General features: G+C 38.8%; 2 protein-coding genes and 1 pseudogene across 4 annotated transcripts in view; all 3 read right to left on the reverse strand.

Annotated features, from left to right (window-relative positions):
• Positions 1-6,286: 6,286 nt before the first annotated feature.
• LOC146479981 (scavenger receptor cysteine-rich domain-containing group B protein-like) lies at positions 6,287-20,595 on the reverse strand. The gene is made up of 5 exons (XM_085110176.1): positions 20,207-20,595; positions 10,124-10,441; positions 8,475-8,783; positions 7,266-7,574; positions 6,287-6,621 (listed from the first exon to the last, which is right to left on the reverse strand). The coding sequence occupies exons 1-5, from the start codon at positions 20,277-20,279 to the stop codon at positions 6,287-6,289; spliced, it is 1,344 nt and encodes a 447-aa protein (XP_084966302.1). The 5' UTR covers positions 20,280-20,595.
• Positions 12,137-16,796, reverse strand: LOC146479982 (uncharacterized; annotated as a pseudogene).
• Positions 20,596-24,749: 4,154 nt separating the features above from the next.
• The window catches only part of LOC146479983 (scavenger receptor cysteine-rich domain-containing protein DMBT1-like), a 45,820-nt gene continuing 43,370 nt past the window's right edge, over positions 24,750-27,199 (reverse strand). For all 3 annotated transcript variants that reach the window (XM_085110195.1, XM_085110196.1, XM_085110197.1), the window contains 2 exons: positions 26,772-27,064; positions 24,750-25,781 (listed from right to left, as the gene is read on the reverse strand). In XM_085110195.1, the coding sequence (XP_084966321.1) occupies positions 26,772-27,064 (293 nt within the window). In that variant the 3' untranslated portion in view covers positions 24,750-25,781. The remainder of the gene's footprint in view (positions 25,782-26,771; positions 27,065-27,199) is intronic.

The following is a 27,199-nucleotide window of genomic DNA, read 5'->3' on the forward strand; positions in this document are numbered from 1 at the left end:
CCAGAACATGACTTTAATTAGGGCTCATCACAAGAAAGCAAGGTCAAAGAATACTACAGACCTGGTATAGAAGGTTTGTCTTTGAAATTGGACATGACACTAGCACTGACATTTGAACTGACATGAAACATGGCCTATGTGTTGACAAAACAAGTGCGACATTTCGCAATTATTAACGGCGCCAACGCATCTTAAATCTCACCCAAAACCCGGTCTTTTAGCGGTCCAGTCTAGCTTTCTACAACAGAATCGGCTTAATCGGAGCAAGACAGCGTTCTAAATTGATTTTCCGAATCTCTTCTATATTTACAAATCGAAACGAATCACGCCGAACGACATCTGGAAATTATTTATGACATTGAGTCCGGAAATCCGACCCCAAACCGCACCTCTCGACTAATCGATCACTAGCCTAACAACGCTACAGTTATAACGGCGAAAAATAATCGAATAGCTTTTCAAACTCACGCTTTTTGAAGAGAAAATCCTTGCCATTTCTTGTTCGTGTTTAGTGATATAGCTTTAAGTCCCGGATGTTGGCAAAAAGATTGGAACGGGGAACACACATGGCGGTTTTCAACAAGAAAATAAACTAAGTCTTTGGCCAGGTGAAAAATTCCCGATAATTTCATCTTGCCCGACTAGAAATCATCCCTAAGAGCTACTTTTTAAAGCCAAAGACTGTCACCTCCTCAAGCAAAGCCCAAAATATGCCAGCCTTCGTCCAAGCCCGAGTAACTAAAGTTTACCCGTTTAGCTGAAAAACAGGACTACTGGTAGCAAGCATATTAGACGAGACAGGAACTGCACTCGTAAGACTTATTCCGTCATTAGACTTAATGATGTCCTCAGGAAAACTTTGCTTCAGGAAGCCAAACAAAACGCTAGGGCTAACGAATTTCTTCTCAGCTAAGACCGCGCCGAATTCAAAGCGAGTTCGTTGTGCCGTGTATAAACGTTTGAGAGAGAATGGGGCTAGCTGGGCAAAACAATTAAATGACTCTACATCGGGTAGTTTCGGGGATGGGGGGGGGAGGGGGGGGGGTGGTAAGGAAAAGAATAGCTTTTGTCTTTTAAATGACTGCTGGTGACTCTTGTATTGTACATCCCTACATTTAATGGGAAATAAAAAAATAATAATAAAAAAAAAAACAAGTTATATGTTAAGTAAAGTTAACAAAAATCATAGATTTCTGAGGGTATGTTCTTTTAAATTCAGACAGATAATATTAGTATTTGGGCTCAAATTGTTCAGAACGGCTTGATATGCTTCTTTGTATCATTAATCGCTTCAAGATAAACTGTAGTAACCAAATAAAGAGGAAATGGTGCCTCCAAAAGTTATATTTTAGGCAAGAAATCATGTCAGTTTAGAAGTGACACAAAGCAAGGGCTAACTAGTTCCTTGCATTCATCACATTTTGAAATAAGCTGTAAAGTTGAGGCTTTAAGCCCTTCTACTAACAGCAGTTACATTTTTAGACAAGACAACTGTGATTTACAAAAGCAGGACTAGCAAGAAAAGCTTATATTTTCATCATTCCACTTATATCATTTTAATATCTGTCTGGATTTTTAAGAACATGCCCTCAGAAATTAACCATATTTTGAGACTTTCTAGGCTGATGGAATATGCTAGTCCAGAACATGACTTTAATTAGGGCTCATCACAAGAAAGCAAGGTCAAAGAATACTACAGACCTGGTATAGAAGGTTTGTCTTTGAAATTGGACATGACACTAGCACTGACATTTGAACTGACATGAAACATGGCCTATGTGTTGACAAAACAAGTGCGACATTTCGCAATTATTAACGGCGCCAACGCATCTTAAATCTCACCCAAAACCCGGTCTTTTAGCGGTCCAGTCTAGCTTTCTACAACAGAATCGGCTTAATCGGAGCAAGACAGCGTTCTAAATTGATTTTCCGAATCTCTTCTATATTTACAAATCGAAACGAATCACGCCGAACGACATCTGGAAATTATTTATGACATTGAGTCCGGAAATCCGACCCCAAACCGCACCTCTCGACTAATCGATCACTAGCCTAACAACGCTACAGTTATAACGGCGAAAAATAATCGAATAGCTTTTCAAACTCACGCTTTTTGAAGAGAAAATCCTTGCCATTTCTTGTTCGTGTTTAGTGATATAGCTTTAAGTCCCGGATGTTGGCAAAAAGATTGGAACGGGGAACACACATGGCGGTTTTCAACAAGAAAATAAACTAAGTCTTTGGCCAGGTGAAAAATTCCCGATAATTTCATCTTGCCCGACTAGAAATCATCCCTAAGAGCTACTTTTTAAAGCCAAAGACTGTCACCTCCTCAAGCAAAGCCCAAAATATGCCAGCCTTCGTCCAAGCCCGAGTAACTAAAGTTTACCCGTTTAGCTGAAAAACAGGACTACTGGTAGCAAGCATATTAGACGAGACAGGAACTGCACTCGTAAGACTTATTCCGTCATTAGACTTAATGATGTCCTCAGGAAAACTTTGCTTCAGGAAGCCAAACAAAACGCTAGGGCTAACGAATTTCTTCTCAGCTAAGACCGCGCCGAATTCAAAGCGAGTTCGTTGTGCCGTGTATAAACGTTTGAGAGAGAATGGGGCTAGCTGGGCAAAACAATTAAATGACTCTACATCGGGTAGTTTCGGGGATGGGGGGGGAGGGGGGGGGGGTGGTAAGGAAAAGAATAGCTTTTGTCTTTTAAATGACTGCTGGTGACTCTTGTATTGTACATCCCTACATTTAATGGGAAATAAAAAAATAATAATAAAAAAAAAAACAAGTTATATGTTAAGTAAAGTTAACAAAAATCATAGATTTCTGAGGGTATGTTCTTTTAAATTCAGACAGATAATATTAGTATTTGGGCTCAAATTGTTCAGAACGGCTTGATATGCTTCTTTGTATCATTAATCGCTTCAAGATAAACTGTAGTAACCAAATAAAGAGGAAATGGTGCCTCCAAAAGTTATATTTTAGGCAAGAAATCATGTCAGTTTAGAAGTGACACAAAGCAAGGGCTAACTAGTTCCTTGCATTCATCACATTTTGAAATAAGCTGTAAAGTTGAGGCTTTAAGCCCTTCTACTAACAGCAGTTACATTTTTAGACAAGACAACTGTGATTTACAAAAGCAGGACTAGCAAGAAAAGCTTATATTTTCATCATTCCACTTATATCATTTTAATATCTGTCTGGATTTTTAAGAACATGCCCTCAGAAATTAACCATATTTTGAGACTTTCTAGGCTGATGGAATATGCTAGTCCAGAACATGACTTTAATTAGGGCTCATCACAAGAAAGCAAGGTCAAAGAATACTACAGACCTGGTATAGAAGGTTTGTCTTTGAAATTGGACATGACACTAGCACTGACATTTGAACTGACATGAAACATGGCCTATGTGTTGACAAAACAAGTGCGACATTTCGCAATTATTAACGGCGCCAACGCATCTTAAATCTCACCCAAAACCCGGTCTTTTAGCGGTCCAGTCTAGCTTTCTACAACAGAATCGGCTTAATCGGAGCAAGACAGCGTTCTAAATTGATTTTCCGAATCTCTTCTATATTTACAAATCGAAACGAATCACGCCGAACGACATCTGGAAATTATTTATGACATTGAGTCCGGAAATCCGACCCCAAACCGCACCTCTCGACTAATCGATCACTAGCCTAACAACGCTACAGTTATAACGGCGAAAAATAATCGAATAGCTTTTCAAACTCACGCTTTTTGAAGAGAAAATCCTTGCCATTTCTTGTTCGTGTTTAGTGATATAGCTTTAAGTCCCGGATGTTGGCAAAAAGATTGGAACGGGGAACACACATGGCGGTTTTCAACAAGAAAATAAACTAAGTCTTTGGCCAGGTGAAAAATTCCCGATAATTTCATCTTGCCCGACTAGAAATCATCCCTAAGAGCTACTTTTTAAAGCCAAAGACTGTCACCTCCTCAAGCAAAGCCCAAAATATGCCAGCCTTCGTCCAAGCCCGAGTAACTAAAGTTTACCCGTTTAGCTGAAAAACAGGACTACTGGTAGCAAGCATATTAGACGAGACAGGAACTGCACTCGTAAGACTTATTCCGTCATTAGACTTAATGATGTCCTCAGGAAAACTTTGCTTCAGGAAGCCAAACAAAACGCTAGGGCTAACGAATTTCTTCTCAGCTAAGACCGCGCCGAATTCAAAGCGAGTTCGTTGTGCCGTGTATAAACGTTTGAGAGAGAATGGGGCTAGCTGGGCAAAACAATTAAATGACTCTACATCGGGTAGTTTCGGGGATGGGGGGGGAGGGGGGGGGGGGTGGTAAGGAAAAGAATAGCTTTTGTCTTTTAAATGACTGCTGGTGACTCTTGTATTGTACATCCCTACATTTAATGGGAAATAAAAAAATAATAATAAAAAAAAAAACAAGTTATATGTTAAGTAAAGTTAACAAAAATCATAGATTTCTGAGGGTATGTTCTTTTAAATTCAGACAGATAATATTAGTATTTGGGCTCAAATTGTTCAGAACGGCTTGATATGCTTCTTTGTATCATTAATCGCTTCAAGATAAACTGTAGTAACCAAATAAAGAGGAAATGGTGCCTCCAAAAGTTATATTTTAGGCAAGAAATCATGTCAGTTTAGAAGTGACACAAAGCAAGGGCTAACTAGTTCCTTGCATTCATCACATTTTGAAATAAGCTGTAAAGTTGAGGCTTTAAGCCCTTCTACTAACAGCAGTTACATTTTTAGACAAGACAACTGTGATTTACAAAAGCAGGACTAGCAAGAAAAGCTTATATTTTCATCATTCCACTTATATCATTTTAATATCTGTCTGGATTTTTAAGAACATGCCCTCAGAAATTAACCATATTTTGAGACTTTCTAGGCTGATGGAATATGCTAGTCCAGAACATGACTTTAATTAGGGCTCATCACAAGAAAGCAAGGTCAAAGAATACTACAGACCTGGTATAGAAGGTTTGTCTTTGAAATTGGACATGACACTAGCACTGACATTTGAACTGACATGAAACATGGCCTATGTGTTGACAAAACAAGTGCGACATTTCGCAATTATTAACGGCGCCAACGCATCTTAAATCTCACCCAAAACCCGGTCTTTTAGCGGTCCAGTCTAGCTTTCTACAACAGAATCGGCTTAATCGGAGCAAGACAGCGTTCTAAATTGATTTTCCGAATCTCTTCTATATTTACAAATCGAAACGAATCACGCCGAACGACATCTGGAAATTATTTATGACATTGAGTCCGGAAATCCGACCCCAAACCGCACCTCTCGACTAATCGATCACTAGCCTAACAACGCTACAGTTATAACGGCGAAAAATAATCGAATAGCTTTTCAAACTCACGCTTTTTGAAGAGAAAATCCTTGCCATTTCTTGTTCGTGTTTAGTGATATAGCTTTAAGTCCCGGATGTTGGCAAAAAGATTGGAACGGGGAACACACATGGCGGTTTTCAACAAGAAAATAAACTAAGTCTTTGGCCAGGTGAAAAATTCCCGATAATTTCATCTTGCCCGACTAGAAATCATCCCTAAGAGCTACTTTTTAAAGCCAAAGACTGTCACCTCCTCAAGCAAAGCCCAAAATATGCCAGCCTTCGTCCAAGCCCGAGTAACTAAAGTTTACCCGTTTAGCTGAAAAACAGGACTACTGGTAGCAAGCATATTAGACGAGACAGGAACTGCACTCGTAAGACTTATTCCGTCATTAGACTTAATGATGTCCTCAGGAAAACTTTGCTTCAGGAAGCCAAACAAAACGCTAGGGCTAACGAATTTCTTCTCAGCTAAGACCGCGCCGAATTCAAAGCGAGTTCGTTGTGCCGTGTATAAACGTTTGAGAGAGAATGGGGCTAGCTGGGCAAAACAATTAAATGACTCTACATCGGGTAGTTTCGGGGATGGGGGGGGAGGGGGGGGGTGGTAAGGAAAAGAATAGCTTTTGTCTTTTAAATGACTGCTGGTGACTCTTGTATTGTACATCCCTACATTTAATGGGAAATAAAAAAATAATAATAAAAAAAAAACAAGTTATATGTTAAGTAAAGTTAACAAAAATCATAGATTTCTGAGGGTATGTTCTTTTAAATTCAGACAGATATATATATATATAATCCAAAAATAGTGATGATTCCTTCACAAGAAGCATGAAACTCGGAGTAGCGAATAAATGACCGAATAACCTATCTCTTGCATTATATATATATATATATATATATTCAAACACTTCTGATTTCATTGATTTAATATGTTTGGTTTTTATAATTACCTTGAGAGCAGACTGTACCGGCATCTTTGCTATGTGAACAGTTCCCTTTATTCAATCCATTATGGGCGCACTGTGTTAATGAACTTTCATTTCCTGTACATCGTACGTTATTCATCCATATCTTCCCTTGTCCTCTCCCGAAAGTTGCAGACTTGGCTGCAGTCAGAGCTCTTCCATATCCAAGCTGATGGCAAACTACGCTTGCGTCCCGTAAATCCCATTCGTCGTCACACACTGTTCCCCAAGTTTTGTTGATGAACACTTCGACTCGGCCCTGGTATAAATTATTTCCGACATCAACCAACCGAACTGCGAAATAACATATGATTAAAGTTTGTCAAAACCCCGTCATTTTGCAGGTGTGTATACCTTTCTCATAGCTACCAAAGTACTAAACTTTGATGCATAAATACGTTCTTGGAAGAGAGGTCTTTCAACAACAGTAACTTTGAACGTATAAAGGCTAATATACACGTACCAATTAATCTAGCTGCTTTGGCCCTATTTATAAAAGAAATGAGTGAGCTGACAAAAGTCGGTCCAATTTATAAAAAGTCAGACTTTTTAAATCGGGCCGATTTTTACTCCACACTGACACCAACAGAAAAACAAATCGTCCGTTAAATTGCAGCGCGTCAATTGGCCCTACAAAATAGAAAATTTCCCGTGGCTTGTTGAGTATAAATATTTTATCAACCGAGCATTTTGCATGAACACTAAAACATTTCTTTTCGACTGAGACAGTGCTCCACAATCATTATAATTACTTTAAGATAGTTATTATCCTATTGATCGGCATAATGTAGACAAGGTTCCCCTTTTTATTATAATTAATTGGTAATAAACAAAGATCAAACGTTTCTTAATGATAACATATCGTCTGCATTCCTATTATTAGGTTCAAAATTAACAACAAACTTCAAACTGCCATTATAACTAAAGATGTTCCTTACCACCGGTACTACATATTACACCTGCATCTTCATCGTGATTACATTTGTTTATTCCCCATCCGCTGTGGTCACAGTCTAATAAGGAACTTTCATTTCCTGTACACATTACTCTATCCATCCATACTTTTCCTCTTCCTTTCCAGAAAGTCGCAGACGTTTTTGCTGCTATTGCTGCTGGAAACTCAAGCTGATGGCAAACAACCGTGGCGTCATGTAGATCCCAGTAGTTATCACATACTGTTCCCCAGATTCCCTTGTAGAACACTTCCACTCGGCCTTCATATGCCAACTGTCCACCTGCCAAGCGAACTGTCGAAGAAAAGTAGGTTATTATTAGCGTCTTGCTTCAAGTAAAATAGGTGCGCGCTGCGTCGGTGGGGAGTAGAAACGAATGTTTGGTTTATCAACAGAGTTAATAACTAAAGTTAAATTGGCCATTAGTCGCTTTGTCTATTGTTCGTCTCTTTTGTTAACGTTGTCATTTTAGTCTTTTGTGAGGTTAGCAACTAGCTTTCCACAGTGAGTCGTTGATAGTAATCCTCGGCACTGTGCGTAACGTACTCGGCAGAGTCCTAGTCGATTCAGTGGTTCTTTTGTAAATGGTCTTCAGCAATCTGATTGTCGCTTATCAGTTGTGTTCAGTTACTGGTCTGTTCAAATTTCTACCAGTCTCAACAATGCAAATGGCCTGACAGTCACAGCATTGTAAACTGCCTCAGTCATTCGCTTGGTTTGTTTCTGTTCTTTACGTTCGTCAATGATTGTCGCAAAATATTGATAGGCTTGTGAGCTACACGGATCATGTAGGGTTGTAAGATCCGTTCGATATTTTCAGAAGTGCCTTCGATGTAAGGTCCGCGGCAGTAACAGGAATCACGTCGTTGTTAGTAACGCTAGGTTCCTTGTTCTTGTAATCACTTTTTACAGTCTTCACAGCCAACAACATCATGGCTTCACTAACAATAGGCCAATAAGACGGCTCAATTTCGTTGACCAATGAGGTCAATAACCAGAGACATTTATACCATCTACTGACGATCCACAATTTGCTTGATACTAATGATGACTTCCGCTCTACTTTGTCAAAACGTCAGTCAATGTAGCCTCAAACAGTCCTTCTCAGGACTATACTCCTGTGGATGATCATAATGATTATAAATTTAACTGGTTTCACGCTAAGACAGTTTTGAGTAAAAATGTTTGTTTTACCTGGGCTGCACGCTGCTTCGGCATATTTACTGTGACAGGTCCCCTTTTCCCATCCATTATGGGCACACTGTGTTAAAGAACTTTCATTTCCTGCACATCGTACGTTATTCGTCCATATAGTTCCATTTCCTCCAGTCCCGAAAACAGCGGGCTTGGTTGCAGTCAGAGCTTTTGGAAACCCAAGCTCACGGCAAAATACGCTTGCATCGTTCATATCCCATTCGTCATCACACACTGTTCCCCAAGCTCCATTTAAAAACAGTTCCACTCGGCCCTGGTATGTTTTGTTGCCACCACCAGCCAAACGAACTACGAAATGAAGAACGATTAAACCATTAAATACCCGTCATTTCAGTTTCTAGAGGATATAGGCTCCAGACTTCTTCTTCCTCCTTCCAATCTTCCCCTGCGCGGATCTCCCTCGCGTTTCTCCCGTCAAACAAGAAAAACGGCTGGGGAGGTGTCAGCTTCAAGCTTGTAACATACCCAATGAGAACGTTAAAACAAATTACTTCAAATGCTATTCCCTGTGTTTGCAAATCGTTTGTAGTCTTTGAAGATAAATTTGTGTGAGCTTATACAGTTTGATTTGTTCGGATGTTTATAATGGTAATTGAACTGACTGGAGTGCAATTTGGTCTGAAATCATACGCGTGATTTCAAAATCGAACGAGCGCGCAGCGCGAGTTTGATTTGAAATCACAAGTATGATTTCAGACCAAAATTGCACGAGACAAAGTTCAATTACCACTTTATTACACCTATTTTGAAATTACAGACTATCATTGTCAATATTATTAATATTCTATTGATGTTACTTCATTTCCACTTTGATGGGCTAAAGAAAGGATGCGATTTAGAGCAAAAAATGGTGCAATTTGGGAATAAATCGCACTGTTGAGAGCCAATCAGATTGCAGGGATCACCAGTGATTTCAAAATGGGTGTAATAAAACTGGAAATTTAAATTGTAGAAAGCTTTAAGGAATGAAATATTGAATTAGTCCCGGAATTTACTAGTTTGCTTTGCAAAAATGCTTACAGTTTAAACAAAATTTTTCCCTTCGAAAAACGAAACAAATTTGGTTTTAAGTCATACAAAATTTTGAGCTGGCATTTTGCTCAAGAAAGCTGTAGATTTTCTTTAAAACTAAACCCAAATTTCTGAAGCGATTGATACGAAAAGGAAGGAATCCGTTATTGAAGGGTAATCGATCACAAATCACAGTGAAGCGACTGACTTGTTGTGATATTCTGCAGTCAGAAATCCCTTGTGAAATCAAGGTTAGATTTTAAAATATCGTTTGTGACATTCTCTAGGCTTCACTACTAAATTTCAGAGGATCACAATTACTTGTTTGCAGTAATCTAGAAATTTGCTTGAAAGTGTTTGACTCGGCTCAGTCAACGTGATGCTCGCTCACGAAATGTGTTGGTTATTTTGTAAAACTAATACATAGCTTTTTTTTCTCGACGTTCTGTACTGTGATAAAGCATAGAGGACGCCAAAACGTGGTAACAAATAGTTGCGCTACTCGCCCGCGGCTCGTAGCCGGTGCTTCTTTGTTCGCACCACTTTTTAGACGTCATCTATGTGTCATCAGAGTACAGAAGCATGGCAAAATAAAATCTAGTTGCTAATTGCATCACCTGTGATACATATCACACCGGCATCTTCACTGTGACCACAGTTGTGTGCTCCCCATCCGCTGCGGGCACATTCTGTTAATGAACTCTCATTTCCTATACACTGTACGTTATCCATCCATATTTCCCCTTTTCCTGGCCCAAAAGTCGCGATAGTGTCTGCTGCTACAGCTCCTGGAAACCCCAGCTGACGGCAAACAACGTTAGCGTCGTTTAAATCCCAGAGGTCATCACATACTGTTCCCCAGATTCCATTGTAGAGCACTTCTACTCGGCCTCTAGATGCCAAACCACCATGACCAGCTTCATTCACCAATCGAACTGTCACATAAAAGAACTTTATTATCCTTTAGGTTGCTAAACGTCGATTTTTCTCCCGCTTCATATCCTAGACTGATCAATTAGGTCATTGTTTTCTTTGTCTTCATATTGACGCCAAATTGGCCTACTCTGGGTTTGTTGCTGCTTACGATATTATTGATGCTATTTAGGTTGCATAAAGGTAATCACATAGAATGTTTGACGCCAAAAAAATTACGCTTTTCTAAATTGATCACCTTAGACGAATACAAAAACGAGTTTAGAATCGTTGACGATGACAAAAGCAAAGTGAGAATTCGCCGGTAGGTCAGTGTACTCTTTAGCTTCTTGTGTGTATATCGCCTCTCGGCAATTTACAACTGAACGGCAACAAACGGGGCCGGAGCTTTTCATCATTATGGTTAATGTTATTGATCGATGACATTACTTCTAGTACCTAGTGTCGCATGTTATGCTTCAGTGGAAGTTGAAAATATCAAGACGTGGGCAGAAGACTATCTGATAAATCTTAGAAGCAAGGCTCCACCAGGGCCAGTTAGTAGCATAAAGCAAGTAATATAGATAGATAGATAGATAGATAGATAGATAGATAGATAGATAGATAGATAGATAGATAGATAGATAGATAGATAGATAGATAGATAGATAGATAGATAGATAGATAGGTAGGTAGGTAGGTAGGTAGGTAGGTAGGTAGGTAGGTAGGTAGGTAGGTAGGTAGGTAGGTAGATAGATAGATAGATAGATAGATAGATAGATAGATAGATAGATAGATAGATAGATAGATAGATAGATAGATGCTTTATTAAAACTAAATTGCAACCCGAGGGTTGAATTACATAGTTTTTTTACAATAACATTTAAAAATTTAAAAAATTACAAAGGTTAAAAACTGCTATAAAATGACAAAAATTACAATTTGAGCGCATTACTAAGAAGGAATGAGTTCTTTAATCTATTTGTCTTAAAATTTGCGTTGAATTTTCGTTTCTTCCTCAAATTGTAATGACAGGTGTTCCTCTCTGGGAGTAGAACATGGAGTGTATTGTTCCTGTCTTCTGTGATCTTTGAAAAAGACTTGTTCGTCAGTGATTGTCTTCTTGCTGAAGAGTTTCAAGACCAGCCTGAGCCAAGGCTTCTTGGTAGGGCTTGAAAGGAAAAATGACGCGCATTGCCTTCCTTTGGATCCTCTCTAACTCTTCTGAAAGGTACTTTGGAAGACTATCATGGAATACTGGACAAGCGTATTCAGTAAGGGGACGAATACAAGTTCGATAAAATTGAATTAACTCCTGTGTGCCGAGACCAGAGCGTTTGAGCTGTGACAGGCAATACATCCGTTTCCTAGATTTCTTTCCGATTTCATCAAAACTCATATGATCACATTCTGAATAATAATAATAATAATAATAATAATAATAATAATAATAATAATAATAATAATAATAATAATAATAAAATTAATAATAATTATAATAATAATAAAAATAATAATAATAATAATAATAAAAATAACAATAATAATAATAATAATTTACATAATAATTACATTCAATTATTATTTAAAGTAATAATAATAGTATTTTTTTATTTTTATTAATAATAATTAATAAACTTTATTAAAATATTCCACACAAATTACTATTTACAAGTTAAAAGTATATAAAAAAGAGCTATTAAAAACCTTTTCACATTTCATTTCGATTAAAAAAAAAGATAATTTTTTCAGGCAATAATGTTTTTGTAAAGAAAAAAGAAAAAAAAAAACAAATGTCATGAAGTTTTAAAAAAATGAAATTCGGCATTTTAAAATCAGTTCCACTTGATAAAAAGGAAAGAACAAAAAAAAAATAATAAACAAAATACGCATCTCTCAAATGGCCCCTTCTGCAGTTTCAATGTCAATGTCCGCGTTCTTGATGTCACGTTGAATTCTTCGTAATGTCCTAGAACCTCTAAGACAGACGAGTGCAGATCTTAACAGTGCGAATGAAATTCGGCTTCTGATCCATGACATGGTTTTGGCATATTGCTCCCCTTTCTTGATAGCAATCAGCTCCGCTAATCGACTATGGTATCTCAAGCATTCATTGCCCATACCGCCGGTTGTAGTGAAGACCAAGATGTAAATGTTCCATGCTCAATGTCGAGAACTCTCCTTGAGTACAGGCGCTTTTTCTCATTCTCATGCGTACGATAGATCTGTTGCAGCTCCAGGTCCTTATACGATTCAGCATTGGGGTGGCAAACCCTTGCATCAAAGAATGCCGATTGTCGTTGCTCCCAGAACCCACGTGCATGGATATCCAATCTCGCATCTTGTGCTTTGTTGGATCCTCTTCTTAACTGTTCTCCAGAGATGTCTAGGAGAACTGGCTCAGTCTCAACGTTACTGCAAACTGTACTCAGGAGTTCAGCCTCCAGATCTCTGAGCTCATTGTGACGCTGAATGACGAAACCTCCTAGTTTACAGATCATGGAGTGGTCAACTGTAAAAACTTCCCCACAGGCACATGTGGAAGGGATGTCATCTATTGGCCAGTCATAGCGTAGTTTAACAGCGTCGCGGAACTGCCTTTTATTGAGGTTAAAACCCAGATCTTTAAGAGGGAGGACTGTAAGCCACGCCGGTGATCCTTTTTCCACCGCCAGATTCAGTGCTCGCTTAGTCTTACATGGTGCCATCTCCTTAATACGCTCTGTTCTGTCTACGAGTTCCTTTGATCTTTCCCTTGTTACTGCCTGTTGTGCTGATTTTACGAGGGAATCTTCTGGTAGCTCGTGTGACTGAGATACGATTTGTTCAACGAGGGGTGTTGTTACTTTGACTGAGGAAGCGTACACGCGGCTTGCTTTAAGGCACGGATTTCCAAAACCAAGACCACCTAGGCAGACTGGCAGCGCTAGAATGGTCCTATCTAGCAGATTACACTTACGCTCAGTAATCGCAGGAATGAGCACCTGGGATATTGCATTCTCTAGTGGCTCTAGTAGATCCTGAATGTCGGGGAGAGTTCTTAAAAAATACGTCCACCAATGTTTCAAGCCAAAGGTGTAGGCTGCGTAGCACGCTTGTGGTTGAGATAGAGCAAATTCTGCTAACGTCGCTACTTCATTGACCCAATTGGACACCTTTTCGCTGACATATTCCTCTAAATACCCTCGGGAAGCTTCTCTGACACTTTCTTCCTTGGCTGGTTTTTTCGATAATCCAGCATTTCTTGTCGTTTGGAAAGTACCCAAATTCTGGACCAAGGGTGCTAAGGACATCCCACCACTTCTTAATTTCTGTTATAGAGCTCGCTCCACCGGCATCATCTGCAAACCAGCATTGCTTCACACTGGACGCTACTTGTAGGCTTGTAATTAGGGGCTGAATGCTCAAGGCATATAGACCCATAGCAAGGGGGTCACCCTGTGTTGTTTCTTCTGCTGACACGATCTCTTTACCGCCAGTGATAAATAGCCGAGCTGGCTGTCTGTAGGTATTAATGGCGTAGGCTGCGATTACAGGGCATAGAACGCGGATGTTATGCAGTGCGGCTGCTCTGTTAAGGGCGTTGAATGCATTAGAAGCATCAATGAGAAGTACGGCATCCGTGTCATCTGCTTCAAATACAGCATGAATAGCGTGTATTGCAGCATCGCTTCCAGATTGTTGTCTGGCACACAGCTGAAGTGAGCCGCTAGCCTCGACAACATCCTTTTAGGCGACCATCATTACGCACTTTCCACAGACTCTCCTAATAACCTCACCGACTCCTATAGGTCTGACAGCGCCTTCGCCTTTATCCAGTGGAATCAGGCGGCTAGCCACCAGGGGCTCTATGGTCGTAGGGTCGATGTATTGAGTACATACAGACCTCATCATGGTTGCGATTGCCTCACATAGCCTTAAAGATGACTGTTTAAAGGACATACAGGTGAGGATTCATCTGAAACCATTCGCGTCAACCCCAGAGGGGCCTCCTGCTCCCTTTGTTCTCAAAGCAGCCTGCCTGACCATCTCACCATTAATTTCTAAGTACACTGATTCCGAAAACTCATCGTCGATCGGCCCGAAGAGTAACGAGCCTAGTTTTGCTGGTTGTGGAATGGGATGTTTCTGTTTTAGCTGCGTCATGACCTCGTCTGTTAGCGCTAGCACACCACCGCTGGTCGTTTCATTCAGGAAGCGCAGCGCTGAGTTGATTTGGCCTTCGAGCACAAGCTTGGCAAAAAACCTTAGATCTATCGGGCGGATCAGATGCCTTGAGTTTCCCGATACGATCTTGAATAATTCTACCTTCGCGTAGTAGCTTGTGATTTCACCTTGTCTCCAATGCGTAAGGCGCTTAGACAATACCTCCTGGTGATCTTTTGCCTTGGACTTCGCGTTTGGTTTTTGAAGCCCTAGAGCAAGGAGCACAAAGGCTGCTTTGAGGCATATGTGCTGATTGTCGGAGCCGCTATTCCAGTTATTAATGTGGAATGTTATTTGATCAATAAATATATGTTATTTACCGGGCGGGAGGTCCGTATGGGAAAAAATTGTGCCCAAGGGCACAGTTTTTTCCCATACGGACCGGCCTAGACCGGTAAGTAACTTATTTACTTTTTTCTGTTTGTTTGCTTTTTTTCGCTGGGACGTTTGTAAGAGTGTAAGTTTAAGGCTGGAGGAGGAAAGTGGTAACAAAATCCTATGAAACAAATGTAAATAGGGCATCAATTTAAGTGGCATGTTTATAGGAAGTTTAATTTTATTTTCACTCGCAAGTCATCATGTAAAAAAAGAAAAAAACATTTAAGAGTCATTGAAATGACAATCATCTGTCAAACGTCAAAAGTGGATGAATGTTGCCACGCTGCAAATGATGACAAGCATGTCCAAAAGGTCTAAAAATATCGATCGAATGATAAAAATTATGAATGAAGACTCAAACACGGCGAAGTTTACTTTTCTTAACGGCTCGATACATGTTCTTTGTGTCCCTGGATTTGTGAAAACTAACTTTCCAAAAGCAAGTTCAAGTTAATCTGAGTCTGAGTCATCTGAGATGACAATGTGGCGTTTTCGCGGCTTTGACCGAGCCGAGCTTTCACTGGCCACTGCTGCAAGGTGCTGTGAAAGAGAAATTGAACGTGCAGCCTTCAATTTTACTGATGTTCGAACCAGCAAAAAAACCAGTGAAGGGATCCTCGCCTGAAGAAGCTTGCTTGTCTTTTCTCGGCTTGAATGGGTGCTGCGAGGTTTTGACTGCTCGATTAAGCGGTGCATCGTTTGAAAAAATGGGAGATTTCGTTTCGCTGCTCAGTAGCAAGGACATCTTGTGCTGGTGGTCGTCGGAAGCAGTTTTGTAGGAATCTAAGCTTTTTAAATTCTTATGTCCACTCGGCTGAGCTACATAATTAACATGAAATGCAGGTTTTTCGCACAGAATGGTTGGTTACATTTCCAGGCAGTCCTGCATTCTTCGCAGCCTTCGTCAAAAATTCTCCGATCTTGTGTTTTCCGAGAGGAGCTCGACTGTACCACACCGGATCTGCAGGCTTTCTTTTGTGGTTTATTGCCAGGAAGAAAGACGCCTCGGGTCTCTTCATTTCTTCAGGACGAAGGCTGGCGAACTTTAGATACAAATGAACTAGCGCTGAATACTTCTCTGGAGCGATGCAAGTGTACCTGGCTCGTACACTCCGCCGTCTTTTTTACGGACGTCCATGAAAAATCTGCACAGCAGAATGTTGAGCTCGTTAAGAGGAATGTTTTCCAAGGTTCTTGTCTCTCCAACTGAGGAACAATATCTTCGCCAAATGTTCAGATCGTAAGTTGTCTTTTTTTTTAGTATTATCAGGGCGAAGTGGGTGAATAAAATCTTGAATTTTGCTTAATTGCCTGTCTTGTTCAACTTCTTCATATTTTAATGCCGTCGTTTCGTTGGGGGTTTCTTCTTCTGGGTAGTAAAATTCACTTTCGCTGTGTACACATTTACTCTCGTCTGAATCCGTCTTCTTCAGAATTTATATTTTCCTTACATATTTCCACAGGAAGTTGTTTACGTGTAACTGTTGCCTTTGTTTGTAGACTTTCGCAACAATTTCAATTTGCCACGAATAGCGCGGACAAGAATCCGGACCGTGGTCCGTATCGTAAAAAGCTGGACCGGTTACGAGAGCGCGATTAGCCAATCAGATTCGAGGATTTGAGATTCCGGCCCGCGGAGATGCTTCAGAAAAAAATAAAGTCCCTTCCTACTTTCCCATATGGCACAAGAAATACGTTCTTTCTCCACGTTGCAATCTCGTTATAGGCATCTGTTATGATCGAGGTCGGTATAACAATTGCAAAACCATCACTTCGTTTTCCCCAGTTGAACATAGACGGTTTGTTAACAGTATTGTAGTCTGGAAGGCATCCCGGTCTACTTACATTGTTTTCACTTTGCTCTGTTTGCTCTTGGTCTCCTGGGATTTGAGAAGTATAATAATAATAATAATAATAATAATAATAATAATAATAATAATAATAATAATAATAATAATAATATATAATAATATTAATAATAATTCAAACATGTTTATACAGGATTGCTGCATCAGGTTTAAGAAGGAAACTGATACTCATGCAGGTCCTGTTAAAAAAAATAAATAAATAAACAAATAAATGAATAAAAGGAGATCACAAATATTCTAGGATAGGAACATTAAAAGGAAGTTTCAAACAGTTATAAATTCGAAGAATTTTTAAAATTGTTTTTGCACCTATGTAGAAAAAAGCGCGCTTGGTGCATTCGAAGTTAGCTTTTTCCAAAATTAAGGTCATTAGTTCTAGTTTTGTAGTGGTGAATGTCATGGTTTCTCACATTAAAATAATTAAGAAGGTATCTGGGAACTCTATTTGAAATGCATTCATTAACAAATCTTAAAATGTGTGTCCGCCTTCTAAAATAGAGAGGTTTCCAGCCCTGCCGATTGGTCAAAATTTGATCGGTTGATAGTTTACGGGCATCTTTGAAGAAGACGATCCTAGCTGCTCGTCTCTGAAGTCGTTCAATCTCTTCACTGTTTCCTTGTCCACATTCATGCCATACAACATCACAATAATCCAGAACCAGGAGGACGTTTGCGGGGAGGAGGTAATGCGAGTTCCAAAGAACGACTGCGTGGAAGGCTAGGAGGACCATGGCTTTCATTATCTTTGAGGCTACTTGGAGTTACCTTTCAGGGCTTATCTTACCAATTGGGATATACAATTGGCTCTTAGACGTACGCGTATTTTTCGAGTATGCAAAGCTAAAGGCTACTAAATATAGGATCTCCATCATATATTTAACACCCTGATTATGTCACTCTTTACATATTGTATAAGGGTGTGGAGTGTAGCTTTATATACCAAGTATCTGAGCCAAATGGACAGGCTACAAAAAAAGAGCACTCAGATTTGGATACATTCCAACATGCCTTACCAATCCAGCAGATTATTAATGAGAGGGATGTGAAGTTATGGAAAAGTATCATGGGCACTCCTTTGTATCCACTCTGTGACCTTCACCCTGAATGTAGGACAAATCAACGAAATCTCACGCGTAAATACGGAAAGTTTTAACAAATGCTTTATTAATAGCCGCTTAATTTAGTGCGAAAACTGTTTTGAAACTAAACACTTAAAATTACTGAGATTTGGTTCGTGACAATATTATAATTATCCTTCTGACCTATAAAAGGGAATTACCCGTTAACTAAAAAAAATTCTGACAAAAAATGCAACAAAAGTTTCATAATAAAAGCGTATAAAATGTACTTTAAAAAGAGAGGACCAAGTATAGCATCATCTTCAAATTTTACCTTTTTTTACCTTTAGAGGTTAGGAAAAAACATCACATGTTTTTCTATTTATATATGTACTTCGCCGTACAGTTAATAGTTGTCACTTCTGCGGAATTCAATCACAACAAAATGAGACTTGACCCTTCGTACAAATTTGAATGACATGATTTTTCCGCTTTAGATTTGGGTGACCTGCGGGTGTTTAGCTTCAAACGTTGTTTACTTTTTGAAAACATACCATGCCGGCTTTGTAATTGGTCAAATTTTAATAATAATAATAATAATAATAATAATAATAATAATAATAATAATAATAATAACAATAACAATAACAATAACAATAACAATAACAATAACAATAACAATAACAATAACAATAACAATAATAATAATAATAATAATAATAATAATAATAATAATAATAACTTTATTATTGTGTCACAAAAGGAATGTAGCTGATGGGAGAAGTCCCCTCTACTAATAGTGGACACCTAACTAAATAGCCTATTTTAACTCTAGCTAAAAATGAAAGAACTACAATATATAGAAATTTACATCGTAAACCATATTTAAATATTAAAAATTTCATACGTCAGTTGTAAAAATCATGTAAACGACAGTCAATCTTGGGATAGGTTGCAGCCTCGACAGTTACCGACATTTGCAGCTAGGGCAGTAAGGTCCTGATAACGTATGACTCTTTTAAATTGCTTATTCTAGGTAACGAAGTGAGTGTTTTCCATATGTCACCAAAGATGTCATCTTGATGTTTCATTATGTCAGCGACCGAATTTGGTTCAGCAAATTAAAAACTTGTTAAAGGGAAAGTGTGGCGATGATTTGGTGTAATTTGAAATCCCCCCAAAAAATAACGGTCCAGTGTTGTTACAAACTATTACCTCAGTGTACTAAAACTGTCAATAATTGACCTGGTCATAGATATCTGTACTGAGTATTGGGCTGGAATGGATTACAGCTTGAAAAATGTTAGGCTAACCTTTTTCAAGTTCGTAAATTTTCGTTTCCAAAATGCGCTAGAACAGATCGCAATTTTGCCTTTTTCCAAAACTTCAGTCGAGTTCTTTCTCTCGGTTTTAGAGAATTTTTTTTGTAACTGCGTGATGGTATTGAAGCGCCATATTCACCCTGAAGTAAGAATACAAAGGCGTGGACGGAAGTCTTACTCAACTGACACTCTTAATTACATAAGATACAATTGCTTTTAAAATAGCTTGGCCAAGGTCATCGTGTCGTGGTAAACTCTCTGTTTACCAAGAGGTAAGACTTAATTAGCAAAATTTGGACTCAGTTTACATCTTCATGACAATATACTGGGTGTCTGGTGCTCTCCCCTCCCGTGATTAATACACCTTTTTTAATTCTTATTTTTATTTTTTTTTTATAACAACCTTTTTTTAACAAGAACGTTGAGGCTGAGATTAACTAAACTTTAAGAACATGTTAAGAACATTACCCAGGCTGAGAACATTGTTTGCGTCAGAAGCAACGTAATTGACAACAAATTACGGCACACATTACTCTTTGATGATTTTCTTGGTCACGTCCATATAAGAACATCGATAAGGTTGGAGCCCAGCCAAGCTGTTTGCGCACCTCACTAGATCCACCCACGTGCCTGGGAAAGCAAACGGGAAGTCGGAATCGGCCCCGTAAGCGATTTTTAGAGCATGGAAGATCCAAATTTATCGGGACCTTCTAGAGCGTTCTGGCAGTCAGTATGTTATTATTTCTCAGTATATGATGTAATACACGGGTCCCGAGGTTTGATTTGATCTGTTACTGAAAGATGTTGAAATGCTACAGTATTTACACTGAGATGGTTTCCCGCCGTTTCCCTTGAGTGCATAAGATTCAAGTCAAATGAAATAGTTCATTATAAGTACATATCAAGTGACTCCTTTCAACAACAAACAACATGACTAAACTTGAAGGTTGTCTTACCTCGAGGATCCGAAGCTACTATTAACAAACTCGACGAGAGCAAAAGCAGCGAAATTTGTGCCACTTCGGCCATCGCTTCTGAAATGAACACTGACCGGAAAGAGTCTCGGTCACGAGTTTTAATATGACCTTGATTGTATGCGTCTGTGAGTTGAAACCAATCCGAAGACTGTGAAAACAATACCAACGCTGTGGGCAGATAAGAACGCGGAGATTCAGCAAAAACTTCACGCGGTGTTCTAACTTTAGACAGGTCGTTCACAGACAGATTATGCTCGGATACTGGAGAAGGCGATGATATTTTAGTTCAGTCAACCAGGTTAACAAACTATTATGTGTATGCAAATTTAAGAGTGAGAAAAGGCACAACTATACAAATACACTTCTCAATTGAGTTATCAGTTCTAGACTTGAGTAAATTAACGAATCGAACTGGGTCACGCAATCAACTGGAATTTAGTAACTTGCAGGGTCAAGTTGCTTTGTTGAGGTTTGAGATTGCAAGTGAAAGTCATTTCAAAACCAGAGTGACGAAACACTTGAACGTTGTATTTAAGTAATATCCATGTGTGATCAATCAGTTGGAACCTATTTACTTTTTACCGTTCATTTTGTTTGACAACGTGGTTGTAACGTTTTAGTCTGTGGATGAAATCTTAAAGTGTTGCCATACAAATGAAAACTATCGAGCAGGCTACTTGTTTATTGTGCTGATCCTGGAGGTGTCGTTTGTTTATTCTCTGCAAGATGGCGCTTAGTGTCAATTCCGTGTATGAAATGCTAAGGTGTGACCATTTAAATGATATTTCCGTTATGACAGTTATTAGCAGCAATTTCCTGTAGTTTTCGTTTAATATATCTATGTCCATCGTGTTTCGAAATTTTGACTCCGATGATAAAATATCACAATGAGACCATTTAAAGAAGGCTATCGAGCAGTACAGGTCTAACTTTCAGCATGTTCCAGGAGCACCCAACGGATCGTTTCGGTAAATTATCTGTTCGGAAGGCCCTTAATTCCCTACAATTTTCTAAAGGGAATTTTCACCACGAACTTCCGTGTTATGGGAAATTTAAGGCTCAGTGTTTTCGGATTGAAGAAAATGTTGTTTCGGGTACCGAAAAAAGGTCAGCTAAGATTTTCGGAAAGGAAATAAGACGTAAGGTTTTCGGGAAATGGACAAAAATGCCCCACTAATTTCGAAAAGGCTCAAGTTCCCCTAGAATGACCGACCAGATAAAAATATTATAGCGCTGCCTAAAATGAACCTATAGAGCTTTAAAGCCACTCCAGATCGCCTAAAATAACGTTTCAAAGGATCTGGGCGTAAATTGTCGTTGGGTGCCCCTGATGTTCATTGTCCAGCAGTATTTACCTGTGGTAATGGTTATTATACCATTCTTTTCGCGAAGTCCAATGTGACATCTTTGATAACGCTGTTGTTTTAACCCACGGGTGAAACTGAGCAAGTTCGTTATCAGCTGGGAGCGAGAATGGAACCAGACAAAACTAATCAATGACATCAATCCCATCAATGAGTAATCAGCTTATTAGTTATTGATATTATCGATGATCAATGTCATTGATTATTACCGATCATCAATGGGTAATCGATGAATAATGAGTCTCCTGTAGCTCAGTGGTAGAGCATCCGAACTAGTATTCGGAAGGTCTTAGGTTCGACTCCTGATAGGAGCACTCTGAATTTCTTTTTCCGAGTTTCCCTGTGTCACTTACTGAATAATACATCATTCTCATTTATCATTTTGTTATCACTTGCAACTTTTTCGCATATGTGGCAGATCATGTCCCGTAGAAATCCAAAAACTGTTGATGAGCGCTTTTATTAATCTTTGGAAGTGAAACAATAGAACAATATAAGGTGTTGAATTATTTTCAAAAGGTAGCCAGTATGTTTTGCAACTGTCCATTTGTTTACATTTCCTGTGGTTTGTTGTATGTAAAATGTGATACAAATTAAAGTGAGATTAAAGCGAACGTTCTCGGTTTTTTTTTACCCTCACCGGTAACTGTACTGAAAAATTTAGTATCCTAGCTTGAAACATTCCTAATTTTTTTGTCCGTTAGTACTTTTGTTTTCGGTTAACGTCAACTGCAAAATATGCATCGATGTTTCAAAGTTTTCTGTCATAATGGAAACTGCTTTTGACAAACAATAAAAAAGCGCAATTAAGAAAGGCTGTGAGAAAGAAATGTCGCATTTCGTGACGTTTAAATAGAAGCTAGTTACCAGGTGCAGCCGAGAGGCCTGGGCAAAAAGACCGCCATCTTTGATGTTAGTTAAGTTCTGCTGTTACGATTCTCGATGGAGTTGTTGTTAGTTTCAATTTGATGTCGTGCAATTCTTTAATTCCTTGTAAGTAGTGTTGGCATCGCTCTATGTACACATTTTACGGTTGTTTTGCCTCGATATGTTAAAACCTACCGACCATTTTATTCGCTTCCAGGAAAACAATGTTGCTGGTGTTATCAGTCTAGCGTGATTGGAGATCTCCTGATGCTGTGAATTGATTCATTATTGCCTGGTATACAAAGACAGCATACAAAGGTAATCTTATAGTTAAGGATTACAAGACAATTGTGCCATGAACATCGCAAATGCGATCAAGTTTGTGAAAGATTTCCTGGTATAAAGATCGCCACACAGCATGACACGTAATTATGTGTACATCCACGATTCAAACTCCATCCATGCTCGCCATTGCTGGCAAAGGTTAGTATGAGAGTGGTGCATATATAATAACGTACGGGGCTGTGCGGAAATCTAAACTGCCCAGCGCAGTGATTCTATAATATTACACATGCCCTTCGACGGTCTTTCCTCTATTTAGGGTGCGTTCCTTTGGTGTGATCCAGATCAGGATCAATGATCCAAGATCACTTGGATCATGGTGCATTAAAGGAACCGAGAAATCCACCTGAAAAGGTTTTGTGGGTTTCTTTGATGCATCATGATCCGAGTGATCTTGGATCATTGATCCCGATCTGGATCATCCTAAAGGAACACACCCTTAATCTTTCACCCTGCAGTTCAAATACAGGATTCATACATAAGTCTTATTCATTTATTCATCCTTCACGGGTATATTACGAACTCACATTGTGACCTGATAGCTCAGTTGGTAGAGCACTGCTCGGGCATCATAGGGCTTGTTTCCAGGTTCTCTTTTCTAGCTCTTCCGGGTTGAAAATCAGAAACACTTTAAAAATCTCTATGGTTACTGTGGTTGTCAAAAAACTGATTTACAAATTTTGTTGAAATTTCTTTTTCCATTACATTTAGTAAGTCCACAAACAATAATAACAGGGGATCGCCATGCTTGCTTTCACACTATATGGCAGGCAGTGTTATATAACCACTATGCTACAAGCAAAGGTAGAAATACCTTCACTGAAATAAGCGTTTTCTCTACATGACGTCATCGTTTTGAACACATGGACAGTTCACACTGCTGTTCTTCCCTCACCCCCCTCTCCCCTCTTTCCCACGCTCTCCTTTTCAGTGTTGATGCTGAGATCCACCTGAGAAGGCCCTGAAATGAAATTGTCCTTTAACTACGCACTAGGAAGAGTTTGTAGCTAGTGTCAGCAGTATTAAACAACCTACGCTTGAGAGAAAGAGGCACCCATTACTTCCTAAAAGTCAGTGCTAGAAATAAAGTGTGAAAATTTTTTGATCGTACAACTACGCTAAAAGTGATGAAACTATAGGGCAATTTTTTGAGCATCTGACCTAAATACTTCTACTGGCATCCATTAAAGCAAATTGAGGTAGTGGTAAGTTTTCTGTCAATTTTTTTTGAAGGGCTTAGCTGTCATCATTCAAAACAACACGTTTGTCGCTCACGAAGAGTAAAATGAAGCTTCCTAGGATATATCTCTTCTTAGTACTTCTCTAAAAACTTGAAGTCAACTCTCGCATTCGTAGTCGTACTACAATATTATAGGTCCGTAATAGTGTTTCAGAGGGTACAATTTCAAACATTTTTTGGGGGAGGATGCCATAGGGATCCCTTACCCCTAGAAGTGTACACCCATGGCCGACGTAACAGTCCCGACCTTTCCTTGTCAGCATGGGCCCGGTAGTCTCCAATACTAGAGAGCTTAAGCAGCAACGACGGCAACGGCAACGAAATCGTGACCTGGAAATACAACTTTATTACATTTGTAGTACGCGATTATTTCAACTCGCTCAACTTCTAGAGAAACGGCGAACTATCCAGGAACCAAATTGGTAGGAGCGGCGTTCAAGTTAAGAAAGAAAATGAAAAATTCACCGTCGTGTGCTTACGTTCTCCAAAAACCTTTGAATTTGGTCATTTCACGTTGTTGTTTTGCAGAGGACAGCGAAGAAATGTACCAAAATAAAAAAACGCACGTGCATAGAGATTGTTTTTGCTCATTAAACATATTGCTTTGTGGCGTTGTCGTTGCTTAAGCTCCCTACTATCGAAAACCCTTGGCAACTTACTCAGCCAAGAGCAGGAAATAGAGCGGTAACCACAAGAGGCCAAGAACGAATTCCTGTTTACCACTTTATTGTATGCTAAAAAAACGTAATAAGCAACAACAACAACAAAGATGATTATAATAGCAGTAAAACAACTTATCACCAAAAAGCAATTAAAGGTACATATCAAGAATGGAAATATTAGAAAGCACTATAATTCTGGAAAAAGATTCCTTGATGCATTCGAATCTCGCATAGAGAAGGCTGCAGTTTTGGTGCTATTTAAAACAAATCGCTTTTTAACGAAATATTGACAACGTCAATTTTTAGCGACAGTTCACTTCAAGAATTTGGTCCAATTCTTGTTCCTAACGCCTTCTTCTTATAAAAGAGTCATTCATGTAAGGAGTTTGCCGCCATGTCGTTATTTTGTGTTCGGTTATAGGTATACAAATTCATGGTCATTTAGGCTATTTCCAAATGAATACTGATTTAGCATAAAAAATCATTTCATTAAGTGGGTTATGAATGAAAAACTAAACAACTAAAACGCTTTTTTCCGTATAAAAAGCGTCTACGTAAAACTTGTTTAATTGATTATTATTACTTAAAATTACTTCCCCTGTTTACACTAGGGTTGCAAAGTGCACTTGAGGCGCATTTGGTACGTGATTGTAATGTGAACAAAAAGCCTGTGGGCTTTAAGGAAACTTGACAGACATCATCTGATATTTTTCTCATACAACAGCTGACATAATCATGCCTGAAAAATCTATTTTCTAGACTTTCGAAAGTAGAGGCCAAATCTACTTAAATTTTTGAAGTGCACTTTAAGTATACTCTGATCTTAGTGTGAAAGGGCAAAGTGTGGTCACTACCATCTCAATATCAAAGGGTAACAAAGGAAAGAAAAGTTATAATGCATTAAAAACAAAGAAATAAACAAACTAAGAAACAGTTAAACAAACAAACTGATCTAACTAAACGTTAGGATCACTTTCAATCTTCTCTTTGCCTCATTGGGACGACGTTAAATGGGTACGTTAACCTCTGGAACGTAGTCGTCAAACAATAACTTCCGCAGCAGTGTCATGATGGGCATCCTGCAATAATAAGGAGATAATAACATATTGTGTTAGAAGGTGGAAGTTTTAGTATATATTGAGCTTAATGACGCTTGTGTCATGAGCTTACTAAAACAAATCGGACATGCTTGGGGTTAAGCTTGAACTTGAACAATCAATGCCTTTTTTATATGATAATGGATTTTTCACGTTAAAGTAGGAAATTCTCTAGAATTCTTAGTAGGACAATATTTGGTTTGTGAATCGTGACTTGAACACAGCCATTTAAGAGTTTAGAAAAGCCGCCAGCTTTTTATAATTAAAGGAAATTTAGAGGTTGATGTTTGAAGCGATCTAGAGTCAAGTTTAAGTTTCATATTCAAAGCTTTAGACGCGTATTTGCGTATACCAGAGGTTAGGGTTAGTGTTTGTAACATAACGCAATGAATCCCTGATTACACAGAATTAATTTCTCGACGTATAGTGTAAGTACATTTATTTTCCCTTCGGTACTTCGCTGCAAAGACATGGAATGCGCTGCCAGACTCGATTCGCGCCATGGCCGGCACAAGGGAATTTTTAAGAAGTATTCGTCATGCAGCATTTAAAATTGTTATTATCTTGGTTAGCTTTTGAAATTGTAAATTTATGTACATGTGTTGATACATGAATGATTATATTTCTTAAATATTTTAGATTTTTAAATTTTTAGATTTTAGATTGTTAGCTAATTTTTATCTTTCTTTTTGTTTTTGTAATGTTTGTTGTTTATTAATGGGCTTCCTGTAAAGTAGCTTTTAGCTAAGTAGAGTGCCACGTAAAATAAAGTTCCATTCCATTCCATTCCCTTAATCTCTGTAGTAATTTAACAGAATGCAGACCTCCCTATTTGAAAGAAAGTTAGGTTAGTTAACATAAGCATCCTAAAAGCGTGGCTGCGCATTGTCTGTCTTTACGTAACTGAAAAATCCCTGCGGGATATGTTTAGATAAATATACATGAATGTGAATGGATGTATAAGAGACTTACCTAAAAGTGGAATTTCTGGTAGTAATGCTTTGTGGAGCTTTTTCCTTGAGGAGATTTCAGTGGACGAAGCTCGAAAGATGAGTTTTCTTCGGTCTCCTCGAAATTGTCAGTAGCACTGGTTTCTTCGTCTATCAATCCAACGCATTGCTGTTTGTCTGTCCCCCTTTTAGCTTTAGCGCCTGGTAAACGCCGCCACTGCCTAAAAATCAGGAAGCTCATGACGGCAATTAAGATGAAAAGAACAATGCTTAAAGCAATTACCACAGGAAGAAGCGACTGTGAGGTTGTTTCATCTGTACAGAGAAAAAAATATATGAAACAGAAATAAGCGTTAAGCTGTGTTTTTGTGTTTTATCTAGAGGAAGGGAAGGAGTTCGGTGAAACCAATTGACGGAGAGGTACAAAGTAAAGTATTTTAGGAAAAAACG

Source organism: Pavona decussata, unplaced genomic scaffold (genome assembly GCF_977016875.1).
Source record: "Pavona decussata unplaced genomic scaffold, jaPavDecu1.1 SCAFFOLD_57, whole genome shotgun sequence".
In the NCBI taxonomy this organism is placed as follows: domain Eukaryota; kingdom Metazoa; phylum Cnidaria; class Anthozoa; order Scleractinia; family Agariciidae; genus Pavona; species Pavona decussata.

Coding starts and splice junctions, on each gene's coding strand:
- LOC146479981 (XM_085110176.1), bottom strand. CDS start 20,279: ATGGCCGAAGTGGCACAAATTTCGCTGCTTTTGCTCTCGTCGAGTTTG. Junction 10,442..20,206: donor AGTAGCTTCGGATCCTCGAG/GTAAGACAACCT, acceptor TTTATGTGACAG/TTCGATTGGTGAATGAAGCT. Junction 7,575..8,474: donor CGAAGCAGCGTGCAGCCCAG/GTAAAACAAACA, acceptor TTTCTTCGACAG/TTCGCTTGGCAGGTGGACAG.